The 26,711-nt window shown below is 42.6% G+C and overlaps 2 protein-coding genes across 2 annotated transcripts in view; both read right to left on the bottom strand.

The window, feature by feature from the left end:
• Window positions 1-26,711, bottom strand: part of MDN1 (midasin AAA ATPase 1) — a 317,199-nt gene that overhangs the window by 35,480 nt on the left and 255,008 nt on the right. The window contains exons 73-81 of the mRNA XM_068231147.1: window positions 18,439-18,631; window positions 16,749-16,893; window positions 16,496-16,642; window positions 9,228-9,354; window positions 8,671-8,776; window positions 8,318-8,433; window positions 5,718-6,116; window positions 4,708-4,934; window positions 1,244-1,390 (exon numbers count right to left, since the gene is read on the bottom strand). Coding sequence (XP_068087248.1) covers window positions 1,244-1,390; window positions 4,708-4,934; window positions 5,718-6,116; window positions 8,318-8,433; window positions 8,671-8,776; window positions 9,228-9,354; window positions 16,496-16,642; window positions 16,749-16,893; window positions 18,439-18,631 — 1,607 coding nt within the window. The remainder of the gene's footprint in view (window positions 1-1,243; window positions 1,391-4,707; window positions 4,935-5,717; window positions 6,117-8,317; window positions 8,434-8,670; window positions 8,777-9,227; window positions 9,355-16,495; window positions 16,643-16,748; window positions 16,894-18,438; window positions 18,632-26,711) is intronic.
• Window positions 22,513-25,448, bottom strand: LOC137503739 (uncharacterized). Its single transcript, XM_068231160.1, has 2 exons — window positions 24,992-25,448; window positions 22,513-24,637 (listed from the first exon to the last, which is right to left on the bottom strand). Exons 1-2 carry the CDS (start codon window positions 25,443-25,445, stop codon window positions 22,584-22,586), a joined length of 2,508 nt encoding a protein of 835 aa, XP_068087261.1. The 5' UTR covers window positions 25,446-25,448; the 3' UTR covers window positions 22,513-22,583.

Below are 26,711 nucleotides of genomic sequence, written 5' to 3' on the forward strand. Positions count from 1 at the left end.
CATAAGAGCGCATTCCTCTCCGATCTGCCTGCCCGCCTTCCAACCTCTCTATTCACTAGTATGCATTCGTCTCTATAGCTCCGGCGAGTCAGTGCCAGCGTCCCCCGTAATCCTGCACCCTCCCTCTCTCTCTCTATGATAAGCTGCGCTGTCATCAAAGAGATGACAGGCGCTGCTGTGATGTCATTGTTGCTATGCAACAGCAGGAAGCCGGGTTCTGCTTAAATGGAAGCCGCGCTGGTGAGCCAGCTTCCTTGCTACATACAATACTCGTCTTGTAGAACACTGAGTTGCTGCAGCTTTGCAGGTGTAACAAGGCCACCTACAGAGCATCACAGGAGGAACTTGTGCATAATGTCCGGAGAACAGAGCCATGCACGCCCGGCTCTCTATTTATCATGATACTCTTGTCCTCCTGGCTGCCTTGTTGTGAGGAGGGGGAAGTGCTGTACTCTGTCGTCCTCAACCCCGCCTCCCCGTCTCAGAGTGTGTGTGTTGTATATGTGCCCAGCACCACTGGCAGAGAGAAAGTCTCCCGCCTCCAGTTTAGTGTGCTGGGCTGATGGAAGGAGGAGAATCGAGGCACAGCACTGCAAGTTCACTCATAAGACAGGGGAAGACCGGTCACGATCCTTATGTGATGTAAAAGACTTATCACCTGCCAGGGAGAATAAACAATAGTTCAGAAGTTGGTGATTCCTTCTGCATAACGTGCACTGGAAGGTCTGTTTCCCCATGTGGTCTACAGAAGTGTCAGAGCTGTGTAAACATATAGTATAGTATGTGACTGTGTAATAATATTGCAGAGACTGATGGGAATGGATCAGTGATCTCTGTACAGTGCTGTGGAATATGTCAGAGCTATATAAACAGACTGTGATGCCTATACTTTGGAAAAGGGGATAGATCAGCTACCCATACGGAGTATGTAATTTTTTTATTTTTTTTTTTGGGGGGGGGGGGGGGGACTTTGGAATGCCTGCCTCTGGTGCTGGAGAAGCCCTGCTCCTAGGTTATCTCTATTCACAGGCCAAATGGAAGATATTATAAGGTACATAGTCTGCCCATCCTACAGTGTGTGACAAGTGATACCAACAGCAGTCTGCCTACTAAAATTGTGAAGTAGCCAAATTCCTCAAAATTGGCTCATTGAAAAGGATTACAGAGGGTAAATGTGCTTTTGTTAATACGTTAAAAACATTTTGACTTGGAAAGGAATATAATTAGAAAGTGGAAATCTCACCTCCATCCTCTTTCTTTATATTCTCTTGAACATCCTTCCCACTGGACCTCTCCACAAGGGTCTGAATGGCACACAGAATTTTCCGGATAGTGGTTTCCACCTGGCCTGAGAAATCCTGAACATATTTTTCATCATGTTCCTGGTTCCCTTTAGATAAAAAACCAGAGACCATGTCCAAAAGCAGCCAAACTAATGGTGGCCACTAATGATCCAATCTTTTTCATCCAATCTTACCATTTCTAGGTAGTATAAGGTAACTGCCTAAATTATCCATTCAATATATTCACTCAATTTACCCTTATATTACATAGATTTGGTAAAACTGGATGAAAAAGATTGGATCATTAGTGGCCACCTTAAGAGAAATGTCACCTTAGACATTCAAAGCACACAGGGAGTAGGGAGCACACAACAAAGTAGGAAACCTGAAGTGAGAGGTATACGGAGGCTATCATATTTATTTCTTTTTAAACAATACCAGTTGCCTGGCAGTACTGCTGATCATTCTAGCATCAGTAGTAACAGAATTGCATACCTGAAATAAGTATGTTGCTAATCCTGTCAGAAACATTTAATCAGCATTCTTGTTTAGGGTCTATGGTTAAAAAGTAATAAGGGCAGAAGATCAGCAGGACAGCCAGGCATTGTGCATTGTTCAAAATTAAATGTCAGCCTCCATATTCCTCTCAATTCAGGATCCCTTTAAAACATTAAAATAGAGTTAATGGCCTGAAGCTAAAGGCACTTTTAGCTACGGCACACACCTCTAATGTACTGACCTGACGAGGCGGTCTTAACACCACAAAACGCATTGTTATGTGCTGCAAATAAAATTGAAGCCTCCCTTGTCTGACTCATACTTGGAGGCAAGTTTATTCACTTACACTCCACTTGATTGTTTGAATTTTATTCTGTGCCTTCTACAGTATCTACTACCCCCTAGTGCTCACCCCTTCAAAGGATCCAGTGATTAACATTGGACTCCATGTCCATTTTTTTTTTATAGGGAACTCCAGTGAAAATAATGTAATAAAAAAAGGGCTTCATTTTTACAATAATTACGTATAAATGATTTAATCAGTGTTTGCCCATTGTAAAACCTTTTAAATCCCTGATTTACATTCTGACATTTATTACATGGTGACATTTTTACTTCTGGCAAGTGATGTAGCTGCTGCATGTTTTTTTTGGCAGTTGGAAACAGCTGTAAACAGCCATTTCCCACAATGCAGCAAGGTTCACAGACAGGAAACTGCCAAGAGTATGTACTCAGAATTTCTTTGTGGGAGGGGTTTCACCACAAGATCAGCCAGACCCTGATGGTCTGTTTGTGAAAAGGAATAGATTTCTCATGTAAAAGGGGGTATCAGCTACTGATTGGGATAAAGTTTAATTCTTGGTCGGAAATTCTCTTTAAGTGGAGAGCAACCATCACCCAAACCTGGTTACATGAGTGGTGACCTGTTCTTGTGAGGACATTTCACGCACATCTTCAATTGGATCCCAGCATGTTACACTATACTGGCCTGCTGTCCTATACATGTTTTCAAGTCTATTTAAAGTACATAAGCATCTGTGTAGCAATGTATTTACTGGATGATAAAGCAGCCCTGCAGTAGACATGTCTATTTTTAACTTTGCCACAGCATGGTATTTTTATACGCTTTACACTTTTATCTATGGACTACAATAGTGGCTACCAATGCATAGTTTGGATACAGGGCTTACATGGATCCATAGTTAAAATGCTTTGATTTATTTTCAGTAAGAATGATTAGTATAACCTTCTGTTCTTAAGAATGCTACAAAAAAACATAACAGTATGAGACTTAAGGTGGCCACACACGATACAATAAAATGATCCGATTTTACGGCAATTCGATAAAAAGATCGGATCTCCTGAAAAAAATCGAAAGCTTTTTTTTTCATTCGACTGAAAAATCCGATCGGATTTCCCATTTTTTTTCGATTTTATCTATCCGGAATGCCAGATATTTGAACAGATATTTAAAGGGAACCTTAACCGGCGGGGAAAAAAAAAATCACTTACCTGGGGGCTTTCCCAAGCCTCCTGCAGCCGTCCGGTGCCCGCGCCGGTCCTTCGGTGCCCTCCGGTCTCCCTCCGCCGCTAAGTTTCGTTTTCGGACGACTGCCAGTCGTCCTCGGGCCTCTTCCGCATTCCTCGTCGTAAACTGCAGTAAAGCGCGTCCGCTTGACGCCAAACCTGTCATGTGCATGACGCCAAACGCGTCATGCGGACGCGCTTTACTGCAGTTTACGACTAGGAATGCGGAAGTGGCCCGAGGAAGACTGGCAGTCGTCCGAAAACGAAACTTAGCGGCGGAGGGAGACCGGAGGGCACCGAAGGACCGGCGCGGGCACCGGACGGCTGCAGGAGGCTTGGGAAAGCCCCCAGGTAAGTGCATTTATTTTTCCTCGCCAGTTAAGGTTCCCTTTAAATAAAATTGTATGGTGTGTGGCCACCTTTAGGCTTTCCAAAGTTGGAGAACAAGAAAAAAAAAATCTAGCAAATCCAACCTGAATTTATTAACAGTCTGTGGTCAATTAGGTGGCAAAGTCTGCATCCTTTGCCTGAGTGCTTGGGTAAAAGGTTGGTGAAATGGAAGTTATGTGATTATGGTCATGTGCACACAGCTGCCGAGAACGTTTTGTAGTAAAATCACCTATATGTCTTCATTTGTCTATTCTACTTGCTCTGTCAGTCAACCACTACATATCTACATAGATAGATTTTTTTTTTCCCCCTGAGGTTGCTTTGTTAATCTTGTGTGAACCCACCTTAAGCCTTTCAGCACAAATAACCATGTGTCAAGTGATATATGGAAAGATATGGCCAATTCTCAACTATGTGGCCAATACTCAGCTTAAGAAATAATGTTAGGCTCCTGCAATTTAGAAACATCGCTGTCACAGCATTAAAACTGGGTACACAGATACAATTTATACTGGTTGAACTCGATGGACGTATGTCTTTTTTTCAACCAAAATAACTATGTAACTATGTGATGAATGATGCCCAAAAGGGATTGGGGCTCGATCCCTTCAGTGGCAGCTTGGACCAGTTTCTGTAGAGACATGTCACTAGCTTGCAAGCCAGTGATGTGTTCTGTTGATATGGAGGGTAGAGGCATCAGCTGAGGAGGCACCCATGCATCAACTGACAGAGATGTAATTTACTGATACTCTGCTAGCGGCTATATCTGGCGCCTATTTTTCCAGGTGCCTTTTTTTTGCATGTACGCATAAAAACTGCAGACTTGGCAGGTCTATCTTTGTGTTCATCTTCTTGCAGTGATTCTCCTCATACTATTTTGCTTGCATAAATTAAGTATGTAAAACTATGTGATGTAGGATTGTAATACTGAACATCATTCAAATATTTGAGAAAAACAGTCACAGGTGCAACAATGTATTCTGCTAGTCACTTCAGAAATGTTTCTTACTCTTTGCTCGTCCAATTGCTTGCAAGCGAGATTTCCATAAGGCAAACTCCCTTATGGCAACGCGGATTTCTTCCCGAAGATAGTGGATGCTCTTCAAAAAGGTCATATGCTGTGCAGCCTCCTTCACTTCAGTCTCAGGTAGAACAAACTGCAACTCAACATCCCTTAAATCAAGAGCTATTTGTTGCATAGTGTCCAGTGCTGCTGAACAAGTTTCAAAGTCTTTCCTGTAAATGAAAATATAAATGAATTAAACTACAGCCATATAAAAAGAATTATTTAGTTATATAAAAGAAATAAGACTGGTGAAATCAACTAGCCTATCTGATTTCCCCAAAATCCCAATGACCGTTTAATCTCAACATTTAAGTACGTTAATGTCACATCCTAACTGGCCCTCCTGTGCCTTCCAGGATGTGAAATTCACATCCTGCACTTAAAATCACTGCCATGCGTGCACGCTGCCTGTTCAATGATCAATGATATGTAAATACTTCCGAGTTGATGCAAATTTATATAGCTTCAAAATGGACCAATCAATTAAACTGTATATATTTGCATAAAAATTCTTGCAGAATTGCAAAATTCAAGCGTGAACCCTGTCTGAGGCCTGGGACCCATTAGCAGCGCTTTAGTATCATTTGCCAAACACTGGCGATCAGCAAAGTGGTATGACAGCAGAACCCTATAAGATTGGCTCCATTGCAGCGCTTGCACTCAGCAATCGCGCTTGGGCTGCAGCTTTTTTGGAGTGATCCCAGAGCGATTGCATTGAAAGGATGCAGGGCTAAATTGCGATCTCTCTGGGAATTGTGGTAAAATCACAGACTTCGGTGATTTTGGAGATCGCTGGCTCATTGTGATTTGCAATTTTCCTGCATTTGCAATTGTATCCAATGAAAAGAAAATTGCATGCTAAAATTTCCAATGTTTTCCAGTGTGTTTGTGAGTTTCAGTGTGAAAAGACCCATACTCTTTTTTTTCCTTATGAACTTGGAAAATATGCTTACCAAGAATAAAACGGTGCCTCATTGACCTGTAGGCAGATCTTGTCCACAGCTGCTTTTGAGGTACTAATGTCTGTTAACATCTTGGTCACTGACATGTTCATTTGCTCCCATTCAGTGCTTGACTTGCGCATGGTACACAGTTTCGGCAGCCAGTCAGCTGCAGCTGGCGTTGAGTCACTCAGATCAGTTGCTATACTGCTACTTTCGCCTTCAGTGCTTTTTATAGGACAACATTCCAGAAACAAAGACAACTCCTTTAGTACAACACTGCACTGTGTTGCCAAATTGTGCAGTCTGTCAAGCCACTGTTGTAACCCATCCTGAGGTGGGAAAGCAATCTTGTAATCACTATTTGTATCCAAGCAGGAATAGATTTCCTTAATATAGCTTAACAGGTTTCTGAAATAAATGATAAAATAGAAAATATTAAACTTACTTTGGCAAATGTAGAGATCTTAAATCTTACTATGGAATAGTGCTTCCTTCTGGTATCTATATCCATTATGCTGACCATGTCCAGCCTCCCTCCACGGTTTCTCAAATATAATATTTGCCTTAAAGGGGAACTTCAGCCTAAACAAACATGCTGTCATTAAGTTACATTAGTTATGTTAATTAGAATAGATAGGTAATATAATTTTTTACCCACCCTGTTTTAAAAGAACAGGCAAATGTTTGTGATTCATGGGGGCTGCCATCTTTGTCATGGGGGCAGCCATCTTTTTGGTTGAAAGGAGGTGACAAGGAGCAGGAGACACAGTTCCAACTGTCCTGTGTCCTGATAACCCCTCCCAGCTGCACATTCAAATGTCAAATTCAAAATGTAAAAAAAAATAATTTGCACCAAAACAGCAGAACGAGAGCAACAACATTAGAAATCCCATCATGCTTTGCACAGCATCAGGGGATAAAAGCCCGGGCAGTTTTCTTCTGTGCAGCTAAAAATGAGGCTTGAATAAGAAAAACAAAGTTCTGATGCTGTGAAACTGTTAAAGAAACACCAGGCCTTTCCAGTACTGCTGAGTCGATTTTTAGTCCGGAGGTTCACTTTAAAGATAAGCACCAACTGGATGCAACCTTTAAATCTAGCAAGAATGTTTCCCTGAAAAAAAAAATCTCTTCTGAAAGCCAACATCAAATCTGGTATTTGATTACTTATTTCATGGATCGGATTTATGACTGCACAGAAAATGCAGTACTGTACATCTAGCTCCATAAATGGCCACCTTTACTCAGTCCTCAAAGTCCACAGAATATCCCAAAACAGGATATTCTTAAACACTTTTATGATTATATTCCCCTTTTCCCCCAAAAAAACAGCCTTACTCAAAAACAGTGAGTCATCTAATAAAATCCAAAATTTCATATCGCTCATAAATATGCAATAAGTCTGTGAATAAAAAGTTAAATATACTTATTTATCATCATCCTGGGTGCCACAGAGAATAGTACTGTAGTTAATAATATAGTGGATTTGCATAGATTCAGTAATTCTAACTTTCATCAGGAAAAAGTCAAGCTTGACTTTACAATTCCCTTCCTATAAAACCCCATTACTGGTCAGTGAGGCTGCTCATCACAGTAATGGGCATATTGGACAGTGCAAGCTTGACCATCACAGAGAGTTCACACTAGCATATTTAACCACTTCACCACTGAGGGGTTTTACCCCTTGAGCACCAGAGCAATTTTCACCTTTCCTCGCTCCTTCCATTCATTCGTCTATAACTTTATCATTATTTATCACAATGAAATTATTTATATCTTGTTTTTTCCGCCACCAATTAGGCCTTTAGGTGGGACATTATGCCAAGAATGATTTTATTTTAAATATGTTTTAATGGGAAAATAGGAAAAATGTGGGAAAAAATTAATTATTTTTCAGTTTTCGGCCATTATAGTTTTTAAATAATGCATGCTACTGTAATTAAAACCCATGAAATGTATTTGCCCATTTGTCCCGGTTATAAAACCGTTTAAATTATGTCCCTATCACAATGTTTGGCGCCAATATTTTATTTGGAAATAAAGGTGCATTTTTTTTAGTTTTGCGTCCATCCCTAATTACAAGCCCATAGTTTATAAAGTAACAGTGTTGTACCCTCCTGCCATAAAAATTTAAAAATTTAAAAAGTTCAGTCCCTAAGGTAACTTTTTTTTTTTTTTTTTTTTAGGGTGTAGTTTTACTATTTGGCCACAAGATGGCAACAGTAACTTTTTATTTATGCGACCTCCAAAGTACTAGGAGGCTGGGTAAGTTTTTTTTTTTCACAATGATCGCTCTGCTTAGCGGAAAAGCAGCGGATTATTGCGGGACTTAGATCAACGAACGGGAATGGATTTTCCCGTTCATTGATCTCCGGGCGAGCGGCGGGCGCCGTGTTTACGAGCGGGAGTGCGCGCTACAGCGAGCGGGAGTGCGGAAAGTACGGATTTCTCCGTCCCTGGGGGTTAAAGGATGGAAAAAGGGACGGAGAAATTCGTACGGGTGGGGGTAAAGTGGTTAGGTGTTCCTGGAGTGCTTAGAGGACAAAGAGTGAGGGAGGCATATATACGGTAACTGCATGTCACAGAAGCTTAAATGAAAGAATATAGGGTACCTGAGAATTATCCATTGCTCAGTTATAGTTGTGAGGGAGCTCCTCTGCTTTATAAGGACCTTCAGCAAATGACCAGAAAAACCCTTGCATCGCTCAATGTTACCCAATCCTAGCTCCTGAACAGAGAAGCAAATGCAGGAATTAACATTCAAACGGTTACGATCAGAGAGAAATATATGTAAAAGCGTGCATCAGTTACACATACGGTAGTGGTAAAAAGATATTATTAGTCTTCACTTATGATATGACTTGTATGTGTAGTACCGATAATAAATAGACCATTAGTAGCAAAGAAAATAGTCTCTTTTTAAATTATATAGTAAATCGCACACAAAAAACAGATATAGTATTACCTTTGCAGGGGACACAAGTGCAGTTTCCAACCTAGAGATGCGTGCAAGAGATCTGTAAAAATATTTCTGACATCCATCCCACGTTCCAGTGATCTCAGTAAGTAACCTTTAATAAAAAAGTAAGTAAAAGTAAGTACATAAGTATAACATCAATGTAGTAGTGACATGAACTAGAGGCTAAATGATATAATCATCACAATAAGCCTTTGAAAAAAGGGCAAAAAATAATAAGAAAATGAATCCAGGACTACAACTTTATTGAATGTATTCTCCCAGAATAAAAATCACACATTATGTGAATACGTGTGCTTAATACTAATGCCCTGTAACCTATATGCAATATGTATGCAAATAATTGTTTACCGAAACCACTGAATGTAAAAGTCTTTGTCATGAACACAGCAGATCTTTTCACCACCACCACAATGTAGTCATCTTTGTAAAGAATTGAATCTGTCACACACATGCTGCTGAAAGTAATGATGAAACACACAAACCAGAAAGTAGTGATAACTGCAACGTTAAATGCAAAAAGTTTAGATAGGGAAAAGTCATACTCTGTATTGGTGCTCCGTGTGCTGTCTGACGAGGCCAAAGCACTGTTCATGTCTAGTGGGTGGAGGCAAAGTATATCCTGATTGTTCTTGTTACGTATCCAGGAAAGTCCTTTCCGGTATGACAAGCCTTCAGATTAGGAAAAATAAGGAAATATTAGCAATACAAAACTTGTATTGTTGTTATTTATTAACCATGTTAACCGATGCCAAAATGTACATTTTGGTCTGGTGCGTTGCAGGAATGTTAATCCTGGTAACCTGTTCCCACTAGCAGATTGGAAACAAAGAAGCATCATACACCATATTTGGTGCTACTGCCCCTCTGAAATGATAAAAGAAAGCCATGCAATGTCCCCTGCCCCTAGTTTGATTTTCCCACAAACAACTGCCATTTCCTGTTGTGAAGTCATTTCCATATGGAAGATGATAGATACAACCCCAGCTGGCTCCCGTTGATCACAGGAATCCTGAAATAGTGGACTAAATCCCCTAAACAGGATCTGATTACTAAAACATAAGGCCACCCAGAACAGAATGAATAAAGCAACTCCATGTATACCAGTATTCTCCAATCCTGTCCTTATGACCCTCCAACAGTTCAGCTTAGTGGAAATCCCCACAGTTAGAAAATAATAGACACTAATTACCCCCTTTGTGCATACTGTATGTGAGGTTACTTACAAAGCATGCATTGTTGGTGGGTTGTGCAGACAGGTTTGGGAAACACTAGAACACAACAAATGGGGCAATATTTAATTTTTTTGTTGCCAGGAGTAACAATCCCTTTTAAAAAAAAACAAGGATGAAATGTTGCACATAAAGGAAGATGATAAAGAGGGAGTATATTTAAAAACACTCATTATCCAGACATATTCATTCAGTATGACATTTAAGAGCACTACCAACTTTTGAAGAGTTTTAATTCATGCCAAAACACTGCCAATGTTAAATGTGCCAGTTCATGTTATGTATGTTGTAATGCACTTCATGATTCCAGTACACAGCTGTGTGCATTTTTGACAAGTTGTGAATTATGATGTGTACAGAAAGAACAACATCAACATATCTCTGGGCTGTGGCTGATTTTCCCAGGGGTAATACCTCTGGAAGAGTTACATCAAATAATAATTGTACATGTAATGGCATTCGCCTTTACGAATGATAAAAAAATATCCTAAAGTGTTAGGCTGTAGACACACTATGAGAGTTTTTCTGACCATCAGAGCTTTCTGAGCATTTTTTTTTTAAATTGATTTGCATTAAAATCGTGGTAAAATTGCAGCGATACCGATTTTAAAAAAGATTGCAATCGTGGCAATTTTACTGTGATTTTAAGCTAAGTCAATGGGAGCGTTTTATAAAAAAATGCTCAAAAAGCTCTAATGGTCAGAAAAGCTCTTAGAAAGCGCTCATAGTGTGTCTACAGCCTTATGCCTTTTTTCCCATCAAAACAAATTGTTAGGGCCTTATTCAGAAAATCTATCATAAGAAAGAGCCATCTGTCATAATAGTGGTCTGTCGCATGGAAATGCATTCCCCATTTACCTTCAACTTAACACTACTAGTAAATAATGCACACACAAACTTCAGTGGAGAAAAGGCCGCGGCCAATTTTATTATTGGGGTTATAATAATAACACAAATATTTTTCTTTATTAGTTCAATAAGTAATAAAACTTCAACACAACAACATCCTTGTTAGAAATCAATTCACCATATTGGTACACTAAATGATCACCCCTAACTGGGGCCATCATCCCACTAACACTTACAACCCCAAATTAAGAATCGACCTGCGGCAGGGAGGGTGGGCGGGCAGCTTCCACAGGGCTCTGAATTTGGATGACGCCACCGCCTGCCTGCTCCCTAAATAAGGCTTCAGCCCCACCGGCCTGATTGGCTGGTTTGAAACACCAGCCAGGCCCTGGGCCAATCAAGATCCAGCTGATGAACCTTCCCCAGGAGCTGGGGGAAAGCTGCACACCTGCGAAATTAAGCACACCTGACAGGTAATTAACATTACTTCAGGGTCAGCATTCCCATGCAGGCCTCTCTTTATTGTTCTGGCCTTTTCATGGAAATGCATTCCCCATTTACCTTCAACTTAACACTACTAGTAAATAATGCACACACAAACTTCAGTGGAGAAAAGGCCGCGGCCAATTTTATTATTGGGGTTATAATAATAACACAAATATTTTTCTTTATTAGTTCAATAAGTAATAAAACTTCAACACAACAACATCCTTGTTAGAAATCAATTCACCATATTGGTACACTAAATGATCACCCCTAACTGGGGCCATCATCCACCTGCCAGCCTAGGACACTCGGCTGGCCCCACCCCCCAGCACCGCGGCCTTCTCAATTGCTGAGTGTAGATTTGCATTAAAGATATCTAAACCAATATTAGACAGGTGAATCTCATCCCATCTAAATAAGCCTGGTTCCCCTCCTTCCAGTTCAATGTGGCGGTAAGATAGCCCACCCAAGCGAGGAAGTAATTTCGCCATTGCCCTGTTAATCCTTTTACGAATTTTATTAATAAATTTACGTTCTGGAGACAACCATTGAAGTCTTGGTATAATCTCCGAAAAGATCAGTTTTGTGTTAGGTAACTGACCCGCCAGTTCTGTAAAATCGGACCTCAATTTGTGCAATAAGTCCAATGTATTGAACTTAGCCACATCATTACCGCCCAAATGAATCAGCAAGACATCCGGAACCGGCCAAAAATGCAATTTCTCATAAATGACTGAGCTGAGCTTTTCCCATGCTAAACCTCGAATACCCAACCAAAATATTTGCATTTTATCCAAATCTAAAGACAAGTTCTCCGTATAAGGCCTGTTTCTGGCCCTCCTCTGGGCCCAGTACACGAAGGAGTGTCCAATAATCCAGGCGATGCTTTTTCCTGTAAGACATCAATGGATATAAAGGTGAGGTCTAACGTACAAACGGAATCTGCTTGACTCCCAACGCCCGATCCGTTTTACGACCTCTTCAGGGAGGCCATGCCTTGCTGCCTCAGTTGCTGCCCCTATCCGAAATGAATGCGATGAGAATTTATAGCCATCCAGCCCCAGTTGTACTAGGCATTTTCTGAATATCGCACGAAACTGAAATGCTGAAAGCGATAAACCATTCCTATGCACCAAAAAGGAGCGGGCCACTGGCCTTACCAACAGATATTCTCTGACGGCTCTGACTGGGCAGCATTTTATGTCAGTAACCGCCGATAATGACAGCCAGCAACCTTTCCCCGCCAGGTCTGTCTTAGAGCGTCGAACAAAAACTGCCAATTTATCATCCTCAATTCGAACGTCTTCTGACTCCAAAGGAGAAGGAACCATTCTGTTACGAGCCACTAATTCTGCTATCCTAAGGGCTCCAAAAAAGGCTAGCATAAAAGCTGCCCTGAATAATAACCTCTCATAAGGGTCCATACAAACCAATTCCAAAACACTAACCAAGTCCTTTAATATACCAAAAGAGACCGGCCTTCTTGTGTCCGCCTGCGTCCCTTTACCAAGGCCTTTAAGCAACTGTTTAACCAACGGGTAATCACTATGACCTGGTACTTGCGCCAACCGTCTAAAGAATGATACTCCCGCCAAGGACTTCAGCACACTTGCCGCCGAACGACCTCGCTGAATGAGCTGACAAATAAAAAGAAGAAATAGATCAACACTATCTGCCACTGGGGACAAGGCATACTCATCCGCGCATACCAACCACTCCGCCCAGGAACTCTCGTAACCTGTCCACGTCTTATGAGCCACTGAATTCCGCAGAAGTCTTGAGATCAGGACCAGATTATCCTCCATAGATGGTCTGGACACTCCACACCTTCCATCTCTGCATCCGCTGCTAGCGCCCGGAATGTTTCCCAATTCTGCCGAGACAAAGAATCTGCAATCAAGTTTTGCTTCCCTGGTAAATATTTTGCCTTAATCCAAATATTAAATTCTAAACATAATAGCACTAGGTGGCGTAACAACTTAACCACTAAACTTGACTTTGCTGATAAGCAATTAATGGCATACATCACGCCACGGTTATCAGTCTGCAGGATTATCCGCTTATTAGCAAAACTCTTACCCCAAATTGTCAATGAAACCACAACAGGAAAAAGTTCAAGCAAAAGGATATTCCTTGTAACATCAGCTACCTTCCATTCCTCTGGCCAAGACTCAGCAGACCACTTGCCCTGCCAATATGCTCCGTAACCGACAGCACCTGCCGCATCCGTAAAAAATTCCATACTGGTATCCAAAACAAACTCTGACTGCCATAATGACCTCCCATTATACTTCAGCAAAAAATTATGCCATACCAATAGATCCTCCTTCACCTCTCTATCCAGAGAGACATGGTGACAAGGAGACTTAAAGCCAGCAATAATTGCCGCCAATCTTCTAGAAAACACTCTGCCCATGGGCATGACCCTTGATGCAAAAGCTAAATGTCCCAAAAGCGACTGTACCTCTTTAACCGTAGCACGCCTTCTAGCTAGTAAGCCATTTAACAATGACTTCAACACATTAATTTTCTGCTTTGGGAGCCTAAATTCCATTTTTACAGTGTCTATCGTTATCCCCAAAAACTCCAAACACGTGCACGGACACACCGTTTTCTCGTGTGCCAAAGGCACGCCAAAATCATCCAGTGTCGCACAAAAAACCTGCAATAGTGCCTGACACAAATCAGAATCACCCGAACCCACAAACATAAAGTCGTCTAAATAATGAACTACACCACCTACCGGCATCTTCTGCATCACTACCCATTCCAAAAACTTAGCAAATGTCTCAAAATAAAAACAAGATAACGAGCAGCCCATAGGAAGGCATTTGTCGAAGAAAAATTGATTATCAAACATAAAACCCAACGAATTGAATGCATCCGGGCAGATAGGCAGTAAACGGAACGCGGATTGGATGTCCGCCTTTGCCAGGAGAGCATTGCTGCCAAACCTCCTTATAACCTCCAGTGTCTTGTCAAAAGACAAATAAGACACAGATGAAACTGACTTGTCAATACTGTCATTTAAAGACGAATTCTTAGGGAAAGACAAGTGGTGTATTAGTCTAAATTCGTTAGGAGCTTTTTTGGGAACTACACCCAGAGGCGAGATTCTAAAGTTAGCAAAAGGGGGGGTATCAAAAGGCCCTTCAACCCTACCAGCCTGAATTTCTTTCAAAATTTTTTGAAACGCCACTTGCGGGTATGACTCTACCGACTTGAGGTTTGACACTGCAATGCACCCCTGGTCACTAAAAGTAGGCAACTGAAAACCTTGATCAAAACCTTTACTGAGCAACTGACTGCTCTGTCTGTCTGGGAAGGCCTCTAGCCATGGAGCTATTCTTTGCATTTTCACTGGCGTCCACGCTTTTCTGAAAAAACTCTTTGGTGCTGTTTTGAGCTTGCAGACCGACTTTTTTAAAGCATCTTGACATCGGGTGAAACCCACCACAAAAGTTACACTCATGTTTAAATCTACAATTCTGTAAAAACTTGCAAGAGCCTTCATTAAAGGCAAAACATAGGCCTTTTTTGACAGACGGAGCAGCCTGTGCCGCTGTTGATGAATTCTGTTTCATTTGAGACCTTTGTGGTAACATTAAGCTGATCCATAATCCCAAATCCTTGGTACCCCAGGACAGCGAGGGGTGCACAGCCATTTTTTGACGAAATGATTCATCATAAAAGAACCATGCAAGGCCCCCAAACTGTCGGTAAGCCTCGCTGATTACATCCAAATGCTGAAAAAGCCCTGTGCAGAGCTCAGGCTTTCTTTCACCGATAATACTTGCAAAAATACAGAAGGCTTGCAGCCAATTACTGAATGAACGCATGACAGGACGGCGCCTGTCCTCTTCATCTTTCTTATCTTTCACATTAAACTCCTAATAAAAAGGCAATATTGAGAGCAAATCAATATACTCTCCTCTCCAAATCTTTTCTTTAATTGACAACGACAAATGATAACCTAAAGGAGATAATGAGCATGGTAATGCCTCTTTATATAACGTTTCTGCCACTCCAGCTCTAATTACTGGAGAGGAAACACTTTGAGTCACAGAAACATTACTTGCTTGTTTTGCAGCAACCCACGCAGCTGCAGCTGAATTTTCAACACATAACTTCTTAGCCTGCACACTAGCAGTTTCAACACTGTCAGCAGGACTGGCCACCCTCTGCTGCATATGCACAGATTCAGCCAGTGACTTAATCATATCAGACATTTCATTCAAACGCTGATTAATAGATACAATGCTGCAATTTGCAGCCAACTCACCTGCTTCCGCTGGTGCTCTAACGTCCTCAACAGCTCCACCAGGTCTGCCCCGGCTGGGGGCTGCCTGTGTCTCAATTTGCATAGCAGGCGCCTGCTGCGCCACCTGCCTTTCGTCCTTCCGACATTTTTTTTTCCCCCCGGGCGACAGCTAGCCGCCCTGGACTGCCTTGTGGGAGGGGGCGAACGCTTCCTGGCCTTGCCGCCTCTTTTTCCAGCTCCACCCCGGACTGGGGCGACCTCCCTCACCTCCTCCTCTACCAGATACTCCGGGACCTCCTCCGCCTCCATTCTCCTGGCTGCCTGGAAACTCCCCGCCACAGACTGAACCTCTTCTTCGTCACGCGGCTCCATTACTTCATGCGGAGTTGCGTGCGCGAGACCACTTGTCCCCGCCTCCCCTTGCCATGACGGACCAGCCTCTGCCGCCTCTTCATCCCCGTATGCACGGAGGAAAGACGCCAGCCAATCCGCCCCGTCCTCCGCATTGGCTCTCCTCAGTACTGCAGCTACAATGGCGTCCATTTCAGCCCACGATGCAGCTTCCACAGGGCTCTGAATTTGGATGACGCCACCGCCTGCCTGCTCCCTAAATAAGGCTTCAGCCCCACCGGCCTGATTGGCTGGTTTGAAACACCAGCCAGGCCCTGGGCCAATCAAGATCCAGCTGATGAACCTTCCCCAGGAGCTGGGGGAAAGCTGCACACCTGCGAAATTAAGCACACCTGACAGGTAATTAACATTACTTCAGGGTCAGCATTCCCATGCAGGCCTCTCTTTATTGTTCTGGCCTTTTCATAATCTCCAGCTATCTGTGCTGCTAGAAACCATACCAGACTTGCACTAAGTTGTACTTGTACAGATGTGTTCTGTAGGGCCCAGGACTGGCTCATTTATTTCTGACCCACCTGTGCATTAAAAATAAAATCTGAATTTTCCCAAATTAAAAACAAAACAAAAAACTTACCACTTTTAGTCAACATTTTAAAAAGATCAGAGAGTGCCCTTTGCTTCTGCAAAAGGATGTTCTTGGCTTCTGATTTCTGCTTCTCCTTTTCAGCTGTAGGATTTACCTTAAGATCCTGAAGTTCATTCACAGACTCTGCAATCCCCCCTGCAGTAGAAAAAGAAGAGGGCAAGGAATCAGCGGAGTTAATACATCATAGCAGAACAGGAGTCAAGTGTCACTGAATATATCAATGCGCAAACTCATGAAATACCTGTAAAATCATTAAGCTTTTCAAACAAGGCCGGCATTGAGCTTTTTATTATAAATGAAGAGCACAATTTCCTCATTTTCTTTGTCAGCTTGGGCAGGCGACACTGAAGAGACTCTGGTGAATAAATGTCATCTCCGCAGCTTAGCTGTAAAAATAAATGAGTACGTGGTTTATAACAGGCACAATTTTATTCTACAGATATTAGCATCCAGCTGGCAAGAATTGAATAGGAATAAACTTCACAATTCTGCAGTAAAAAAACATTTACTTTAGCATGCGAGAAAATCTTGATTTTTCAGGTTTCATCCTCTGGCATCTTAATGGTGGAAATAATGGCATTTACGTCAAACTACAGCATGTCTAGACACCAAATTATAAAAGATAATAAACACTATCAAACCTATATGTTTGGATGCTTTAGACAATGCATCTTGTGCTGCAGTTTAAAAATGTCAAAAACGTATCTAAATGATGAATGCGAGATCCAGCGCTGTTCCATTTCTAGCCTGTAGTGGCTTTGGTGTAATGTCAGTCTTCAGGGGAAATCAACTACCGTAAGCATTAACTGAGGTCACTAAGTGGCATGTTGTCAGAGGCAAGGAAGAGAGCAGCACTTGATTCAACATTTTTATTGTAGGTAACTAAAGTTATTCACAATGAACCTGGAGAAAAGTCAGATATTAAATCTTACTGGCTGAGTAGTTCACAGCAAACTTTAGACAACTGAATTTTCTTTGTAAGTAAGGGTGAAAAAGGACCTGGTCTGAAGAGAAGACCTAAAATGTTAGTGACAACTGTCACAACTGGTAATAACTGGGTGTTAATCTTCTCAGATAGCAATTCATAAAGACATGTAATGCCCATGTGCAGAGCTGGATCATGTAGGCAAATGGCCAGGAAAGAGCATGAATAGTAGTGTGTGACTTAGCCTGGTCTCTGAATTAAGGTGGGGTGACAGTGGAACAATAGAAGGGAACCTGAGGACACCGAAGGGACCTCAAAGACTACAGAGTGGGAGACCAGCAGAAGTCCTAGGCCCTTTTCCACAGAAGGCTGAAGGCGGTTAATTCACCACCTGTGAGGTCCTCCCCTACACTGGTAAGGCATTCAGCATTGGCATTTGAGAGGTGACCCCTCTCCCCCACAGAGTTACTGAATGCGGCGGTGGCTATCTTCAGAAGTAACATGCCACATTTTCTTACTGCAGAGCATGTCTACATACGACATGTGTGGTATTACAAACATTGCCATTCGGCTGCATGAAAATGAATTAGACTATACTGCCTAACAAGCTAGAGGTCTTGTCACCTGTCACTAGGACAGGAAGTGGGGGTAATATTCCAAACAAACTTGGCAATAAAAGTGCCTGAAAAGGTTTTAACTTCCTCAACTGAAAAAGTAAAACAAGTAAAGGTTTATCATTCAACGTACACATGCTTCTCAAGCAACAGCAATAGTAAAGCATTAACACAGCCTAAAATCCGTGGACTCACAGGCCTCTTGCACACTGCAAGTGATTCCGATTCAGATTCCGCTTTTTAATCAGTTTTTACATCCGATTCCGATTTGCAGTTTGCTCCTTGCACACTGCAAATAGGAATCTGAATCGGATGTAAAAACTGATTAAAAAGCGGAATCGGAATCACTTGCAGTGTGCAAGAGGCCTAATAGTTACACATTTTTGTCTTACTGGTGCACTGCTTGTTCCAGTTAGAGAGGCCTTTAGGACAGAGGTCAGCTGTGCCGCAGAGCTTTCTTTTGCCTTTGGATCTGCCGAGTTGTCAATAAAATCCATTTGTTCTTCCTGGACACTTTCCACCAATGCTGGGTAAGCCGGTTCACACAGGGAAGCTTCAAACTTCTTGGTAAACTTAAAAAGGGTTCTAAGAGTGTAATAAAAAATTGGTATTATAATCCATAAAACATAATGGAGAACTACTGTTTTCAGCAAAATGCACACACTATTTTAACAAATCTCTGGAGAGCCACCTCCACATGTACTTTCTAAATGGCTCTGCAGGTATTATGCAACAAAGACTCCTTCATGGGCCTCTTTCAGGTGACATATATGACATTATAAAAATAAAAATAATAAAATAATTATTATTATTAGTATTAACAACCTCCTCCCTAATCCTCTTTTCAGCAGTACCAACAGGAATAATTTTATGTAACAGCACTTGATTAAGAAAGCCCTTACCAATTATTTTGGAGACATTTTAGGAATTTCAAAGGAAATTTTCTTCAGTGGTAGATAAATGTGGTTACTGTCACTTTAGTCAGCTGTCAACTTCGAATTGACTACTGGAACTAATCAGTCCTGGCTGTCTCAATCCCTGACTTGTGCTGGTTTACCACTGGCACAACATTGTGACTTCTGAATTATATAGACTGCATGCAGTATGACTAAGTCCCTGTTCACAGTGGTACATTCCGATGTGTTCCCTGTATAACAGGAATGCAATAGAACAAGACATACCGCACGTTACAGCCATGTTGTGTTGCTTACTGTCACTGTACCTGCTATAGCGTGAGTTTAGCGGCAACGCACTACATTGTGTTACCATACCACAACCCGTTTTACAGCAATGCTAAAGCTGCACTGTGAACGCTGCATAGGTGGTGCACTGCAGTGTAGTAAGCAGTGTTAAAGGATACCCGAAGTGACGTGACATGATGAGATAGACATGTGTATGTACAGTGCCTAGCACACAAATAACTATGCTGTGTTCCTTTTTTTCTTTCTCTGCCTGAAAGAGTTAAATATCAGGTATGTAAGTGGCTGACTCAGTTCTGACTCAGGAAGTGACTAGCGTGTGACCCTCACTGATAAAAAAAATTCCAATTATAAAACACTTTCTTAGCAGAAAATGGCTTCTGAGAGCAAGAAAGAGATAAAAAGGGGAATTTCTTATCAGTGAGGGTCACACTGTAGCCACTTACTGTTTGAGTGAGGACTGAGTCAGCCACTTACATACCCGATATTTAACTCTTTCAGGCAGAGAAAGAAAAAAAGGAACACAGCATAGTTATTTATGTGCTAGGCACTGTACATACACATGTCCATCTCATAATGTCACTTCGGTTATCTTTAAAGAAGCAGCCGGCAAACCGTATGACTGTGAATGCGGCCTTAAAGTATACCTGAGACACACTAAGTAGCAGCATACACCCTTCCCGGTAATAAGGTCCAGTCACACCAGTTGGGCTGCACTGAGTATGTGCAGGCCCTCATCATGCTCCCGTTGATGGGAGCGCTCTGCGAAGCACTACCTGTGCAGGCCACTCCCGGCATTGGGGCAAGCATGCACAGTGCAGCCCGACTGAATCCTATTACCGGGGAAGATTGAAAAAGAACAGAGCCGCCCAGGAGGACAGCAAGGAAGCCCGTGGAGTACATAGGGCTGGATGAAATTTCAGGTAAGTATAAATGCTACTACTTAGTGCGTCTCAGGTTGCGGGAAAAACGTGATGACTGCTACAGATGACTGCTAACGTGATGACTGCTACAGTTCTGAAGAGAGTCACATGATCAGCTGAGCAGCCACTGTAAATCAATTTGGTCAATATATGACCACTAGCTGATGATATTAACCCTTAAGACTGCCAGCAAACCTTTTTAAAAGCTACACGCCAGTTACGTTGGACTTGTGTTTATTAAATGTCTTATTAAATCAACATGTACCTAGTCCACATTAGCAGGGCTTGTCACTGAGGTGCAATTAATTTGATATGATTGAGAACTATGCTAATTATGATACAGAATTAATTCTGAACTTTTTTTATTTTATTTACCAGCTTTTGTATACATCCATTACTTCCCTTCATAATAATATAAAGTCCATGTGTTGCAAGCAAGCATACTATACTAATAGGAATTCGGGCCAGAAGCCTCAGCATAATCTTGTGAGATTTGCAGCAATTGCTATACCAAGTCTTGTGAACCTCCCTACTGAACAGCTAAATATAGGGCAAGGATATTGGAAACATTTACAGCAGCACCCTTGCTTGTTTCTGCTGCTCTCAGGCAAGGGTCGCACTGGAAACGCATGCGGTTTTCTGGCATGCAGAAACTTTCCAGAGGTGACAGCCCATGTTAATCAATGTGATGGGTCACATAAGTGGGGTTCCCGCATGCAGGAAAAAAAAGTGTACTGCATGCACTACTTTTCACACACAGTGTGCAATCTCTATGGCAGACAGTCTGTTTTCCATGCTCCCTCCCTTCCTCCCTGTCTGTGCTGCTGATTGCACTCTGCTGCTTGGCTTACATAGTAACTTGGAGTGATTACAAAAGATCAGCCCAAGGCTGCATCTCTGGTATCCTATCACTACAGATGGGGAACACTACATATCAATAAATATTAAGCAATCGCTATACAACTTAAAACAAAATATTTTGCTGAGGATGGACACAAATGGTTGCTATTGCTGTTGTACCAAGGATCATTTGAGACATTTACCATGTCTGAAAAATCATAGCCGTCCAAACAAATAGAAATGTAGTATGCTATTATTGATTGACATGCAGTTTCAAATACTATAAACCAATGGCTTTAGGTTTTGTGACCTTGTTACTCTAGTTAATTTTGGTTATATTCCTCTCTCTGTACTTGTATGCTTCACTTCTGTATGCTATTGAGATTTTGACTCATTTCAATTTGTAACTTTTTCTATTTGCTTATAATAAAGCTTTTGAGCAGTAAAAAAAAAGAAAAAAAAAATTGGTATGCTATAGCTTTGAATGACAAAATCTGTCAGTATCAATGATAGACTGTCATGCATTCTTCAATAAAACAGCATTCACTCTAAGGCCCCATTCACACTTGCGGTTCGAGTCCGCAAATGTCCGGGGGTCCGGGTCCCGCAGAGACCGTACGGGTCTCTGCGCTGGCCACAAGTTGCGCCGGATGCATGCATCAGTTCCAGCTACAATAAAGTAGCCGGAACTAGATACATTGCAGTGTCGGAAAGGCACTGCAAGCATGGGGGATACCGGCGTGTAGTCCGGGCCCCCCAAGTGGCATAGGACCGGTGCTGGAAGCATCCGGTCCTATTGCCAGTGTAATGGGAAACATCAGTTTCTCATTGCACAGCATGGCCGCATGCGAAGGGTCAGGATCCGGCCCGGGTACGCAGCCGCACCGGGACGGACTGAAAAATAGCGCATGTTGGAAAAAAAGCCGGACCGTCCCGGACCGGAGCTGCGTTCCCGGATCGGATCCGGACGGCGCACGAGTGTGAATGGATACATTGATTAACAATGTATCCGTTCACCATCCGCTATGTACGAAGCGTTCCGGGTCCGGGGAAGCCGGACCTGGAACGCTAATGTGAACCGGGCCTAAGGTTTAATGAAAGCTGGATTGGTCAAGTTTTTTTAGCTATATTTTTATTAGACAAGCCTTGCAGGGCAAATACCCTGAACCATGAATTATGTGTCCAAAAGGATAAATATGGTAATCAGTGGGAGGATAGCCAAGCTTACCTCGGGTAATGTCTTTTCCAGTAGTCCGAGTGACAGCACCCCTCCTATGAGACTTGTCTCCCTCCCAAACTTTGGACAGGAAGCTAGAAGATACAAATTTGCATAACAGGCAGGCAGGAGTAGTATATAAAGATGTTACTCACAAAAGGTATTCAGTTATAAAAAAAGACACGGACACCAAATGCTGCTGAAACGATTAATTTAATTATGCCCTTTATTAGGGTGGGCCGGAGGGGTGCTGTCACTCGGACTACTGGAAAAGACATTACCCGAGGTAAGCTTGGCTTTCCCAGAACGTCCTCCTGACAGCACCCCTCCTATGAGACGATAAACAAGAACATTATAAGTTAGGGAGGGACTACTGCCTGCAACACCTTTCTTCCGAATGCTAGATCAGTATTGGCTAATAAGTTTAGTCTATAATGTTTGACAAACGTATTTTGGCTGGACCAGGTGGCCGCTCTGCAAATCTGCTCTATCGAGGCGCCTGCCCTCTCTGCCCAAGATGTTGATACACTTCTTGTGGAGTGAGCTTTAATTGAGGTCGGTAAAGGCCTCCCTTGAGTCTGATAAGCCGCGGTGATAGTTTGTCTGATCCATCTTGCAATTGATGTCTTAGAGGCTTGCCTCCCCTTGAATTTCCCCGCAAACAGCACCAACAAGGCATCTGATCTTCTCCAAGATGCAGTCCTTTCAAGATAATGAAGGATACACCTTCTAACATCCAAACAATGAAGCTTCCTCTCCTTTTCATTAGTTGGTTTATCACAGAATGATGGCAGAAAGATCTCCTGAGATCGATGAAACTTTGAAGTCACTTTAGGAAGGAATGCAAAGTCTGGACGTAGAGTAATCCTATCCTCCGAGATGGTACAATAAGGTGGCTTAATGGATAAGGCCTGAAGTTCGCTGACTCTCCTGGCTGTGGTGATTGCCAGAAGAAAGGCCGTTTTCAACGTCAGAAATTTATCTGGAATCTGATCCAGAGGCTCAAAGGGATGTTCACAAAGACTCTGTAACACCACATTCAAGTCCCAAGGGGGCACCTTAGATATCACCACAGGCCTGAGACGTTTAATTCCCTGAAAAAAACGAAGAAAAAACTCCTCCTGAGCTAATCTTCTCTCTAAATATACACTCAAAGCTGCTGTCTGAACTTTAAGAGTGCTGGAACTTAACCCCATCTGAAATCCATCCTGAAGAAATTCCAGAGCTGAGGCGGAAAGTCTAGAATCCTTCTCTTTCCTTGTACACCATTCACAGTAAATTTTCCATGTCTTCTGATAAATCTGCCTCGTCACCTTCTTGCGGGATTGTATTAACGTTTCAGAAAGTTTATCCGAAAACCCCTTTGATTTCAGGATTCCCCACTCAATCTCCATGCTGAAAGGTGAAGACGCTTGAAGTCCGGGTGAAGAACTGGGCCCTGCGACAACAAATCTGTTCTGACTGGTAACATTATTGGTTGACACATCGCTAAATTCTGTAACAGAGCAAACCACGGTCTTTTCGGCCAGAAAGGTACTATGAGAATTACTTGTGCTCTGTCCTGCATAATCTTGTTCAGAACCCTTGATATCAGAGGTATTGGGGGAAATGCATACATCAGGTTCAACCGCCACTCTATCGAGAAAGCGTCTATTTCCCACGGATTGTCCTTTGGATACAGGGAGCAAAACTTTAGACACTTTGAATTTTGTCTCCTTGCGAATAAGTCTACTGCAGGGGTGCCCCATGCCTGGCTGATCTGAACAAATACTTCTGGATTCAGAGACCATTCGTCTTGTAATATCGCTGACCTGCTGAGATAGTCTGCCACAACATTGCAAGTCCCCTTCAAATGAACTGCTCTGACGGATGTTAAGTTGCTCTCTGCCCAATGCAGAATCCTTGCTGTCTGAGACCACAACCGACGACTTCTTGTTCCTCCCTGATGATTCAGGTAAGCCACTACACTGCTGTTGTCGGACCTGATCAGGACATGACACTGATTGATTTGATCCTTGAAGAATTGAAGGCTTCTCCATACTGCTTCCAGTTCTCTGCTGTTGGAGGATCTTATTGCCATAGCCCTGGACCACTGCCCTTGTGCTGGTAGAGAGTCCATGTGAGCGCCCCACCCCCACGTACTGGCATCCGTCGTTATGATTCTTTGTACTGGAAAAAACCACATGCGGCCTTCCGATAGGTGAGACAGTTCCTGCCACCAGTTTAACGACACTTTCACACCGTATGGGATCAGAATCTTCCTTTCTAGTGCTGAAATGTTCCTGTTCCAGCTCCTTAGTATCCACAACTGCAGGTTCCTGGCATGGAATTGACCCCATTGTACTGCAGGGAAGACTGAGCTTAACAGACCGAGAAGTGCCATGGCTTTTCTTATACTGATGGACCTTGATTTCTGAAAAGAAAGAACAGAATTAAGTACTGCCGAAACTTTTCTTTCCGGGAGAAATACTCTTTGCTGGCGGGAGGAAAAAATAAACCCCAGATATTCCATAGATTGGCTGGGTATTAGCGCCGATTTTGACCAGTTAATTAACCAGCCTAAAGACTCTAGACTATCAATGCATATCTTAACCTGATCACTTACAGACTGTAAAGAATTACCCCAAATCAATAAATCATCTAGGTAAGCAATGATGTTAATGGACCTACACCTCAAGACTGCCAAAACTTCTGCCATCACCTTTGTGAACAGCCAAGGTGATGAAGCTAGCCCAAAAGGTAACACATTAAATTGGAAATGTCTTACCTCTTCTTGTAGGTGAATTGCAAATCTTAGGAATTGCTGGGACTCTAGATGAACTGGTACATGCAGGTAGGCATCTTTGAGGTCCAGAGAAGCTAGAAAACAGTCTTTTTGCAACAGGGTTATTACAGACTTCACATTGTCCATTCGAAACTTCCTGTATTTTACGGCCCTGTTCAACCCCTTTAAATTTAGAATAAATCTGAAGGCTCCCTGAGGCTTTTTTATCAGAAAAACTGGTGAGTAGAACCCTTGGCCTCTCTGGCAGGATGGTACCTCTCGGATCACTCTTTTTTCCAGAAGGGAAGCAACCTCCTCCTGTAATGCCTTCCTTTGGTCTGGTGATTTTGGCTGTGGAGTTACCACATACTGCAGGGGTGGGGGATACTCGAATTCTATCTTGTAACCTTCCAACACTATTTTCAAGAGCCACTGACTTGTGAACCGCTGGCACCATGTTTCGTAGTAGTGGGAAAGCCTTCCCCCTACTGGAATACTGGCGTCATTGCTTATTGGGTTGGTTGGACCGGGGAAAAAGAGCCTTCCCTTTTTGGTTTCTATTTGGAATCCACTTCTTTTTAGGTGGGATCTTTGCCTCAGGTTCCTTGTTGCCGCTGCGAGCTGGGCCCCTGTACTGAAAAGCTCTCTTTTTGGTCGGAAAATTTTTCTTATAATCTGAGGTTCTCTCTAGCGTCTGGTCTAGCTTTGAACCAAATAACAGTTCACCTTCACAGGGCAAACCACACAACTTGGAGCGAGACGAATTGTCCCCCTGCCATGTTTTTACCCATATACCTCTCCTTGCCGAGTTGACAAGGGCAGTTGTTCTGGCCGTTAATTTAACCGTATCATCCGCTGCATCAGTTAAGTAATTAGTAGCGTTAAACAAATCTGGAAAGTCCTCTAAAATTTCTTCTCTGGGCACCCCCGAAGCTATCTTAGACTGAGTCTGCGTGAGCCAAGCTTTAAGGGATCGTCCCACTGCCGTGGATGCCACTGCTGGTTTAAATGTTAAAGATGCTGACTCCCAAGCTCTACGCAACAGATTGTCCATCTTTTTATCAATGGGGTCTTTTAAATTCCCAAAGTTCTCAAACTGCAAATCGGATTTTCTCGACACCCTTGAAAACGACGGGTCCAGTTTGGGAACCGGACCCCAGAATTTTTGATCTTCCGGACTGAAAGGATAACGACGAGAAAGAGACTTGGGCCAAAATGCCCTCCTTTCAGGGTCATCCCACTCCTTCCCAATCATTGACTTTAGAGAGGAATGGACTGGGATGAAACAATTCTGGGGTTCCGCCAAACTCACGTACATCTGATCCAAGGGGGTCAAAGATTTCCGCTCCACTGTTATCCCCATAGTATTTTGCATTGCCGACAACAAGTCTTTCATTAAGTTGGGTGCGAAAGCAAACTTCTGAGTAACCTCTGGGTTTTCCTCCTCCTCCCCAGAAATCTCCTCCAAAGATGAAATCTCTCCTTCCTCTCCAGATAAATCTGAATCCCCTGATTCATTATCCTTTCTTTTACGTTTAGCTGCAACTTGATGAGGTGAAGCCTCTAACTGACTGTGCCCCTCAATCACCGGGGCTGGTAAGGGAGCAGGCACAGTATCAGCAGCAGAAGTAGAAGGAACTGTAGATTCCGCCATTGCTGAATCCTTTATCTCTTTAATGGCCGAGGCCATCTCAGACCGCATCCATCCCATCAAGTCCTTAAA

This window comes from Hyperolius riggenbachi, chromosome 4 (assembly GCF_040937935.1).
Source record: "Hyperolius riggenbachi isolate aHypRig1 chromosome 4, aHypRig1.pri, whole genome shotgun sequence".
Lineage (NCBI taxonomy): Eukaryota > Metazoa > Chordata > Amphibia > Anura > Hyperoliidae > Hyperolius > Hyperolius riggenbachi.

Bases quoted from the DNA above. Each gene is read 5' to 3' on its own strand.
- LOC137503739 (XM_068231160.1), bottom strand. From the start codon at position 25,445: ATGGTGCCAGCGGTTCACAAGTCAGTGGCTCTTGAAAATAGTGTTGGA. The intron at 24,638-24,991 runs GTAAGACATTTC...CTTTCTTTTCAG, and splicing joins CAATTCACCTACAAGAAGAG to AAATCAAGGTCCATCAGTAT.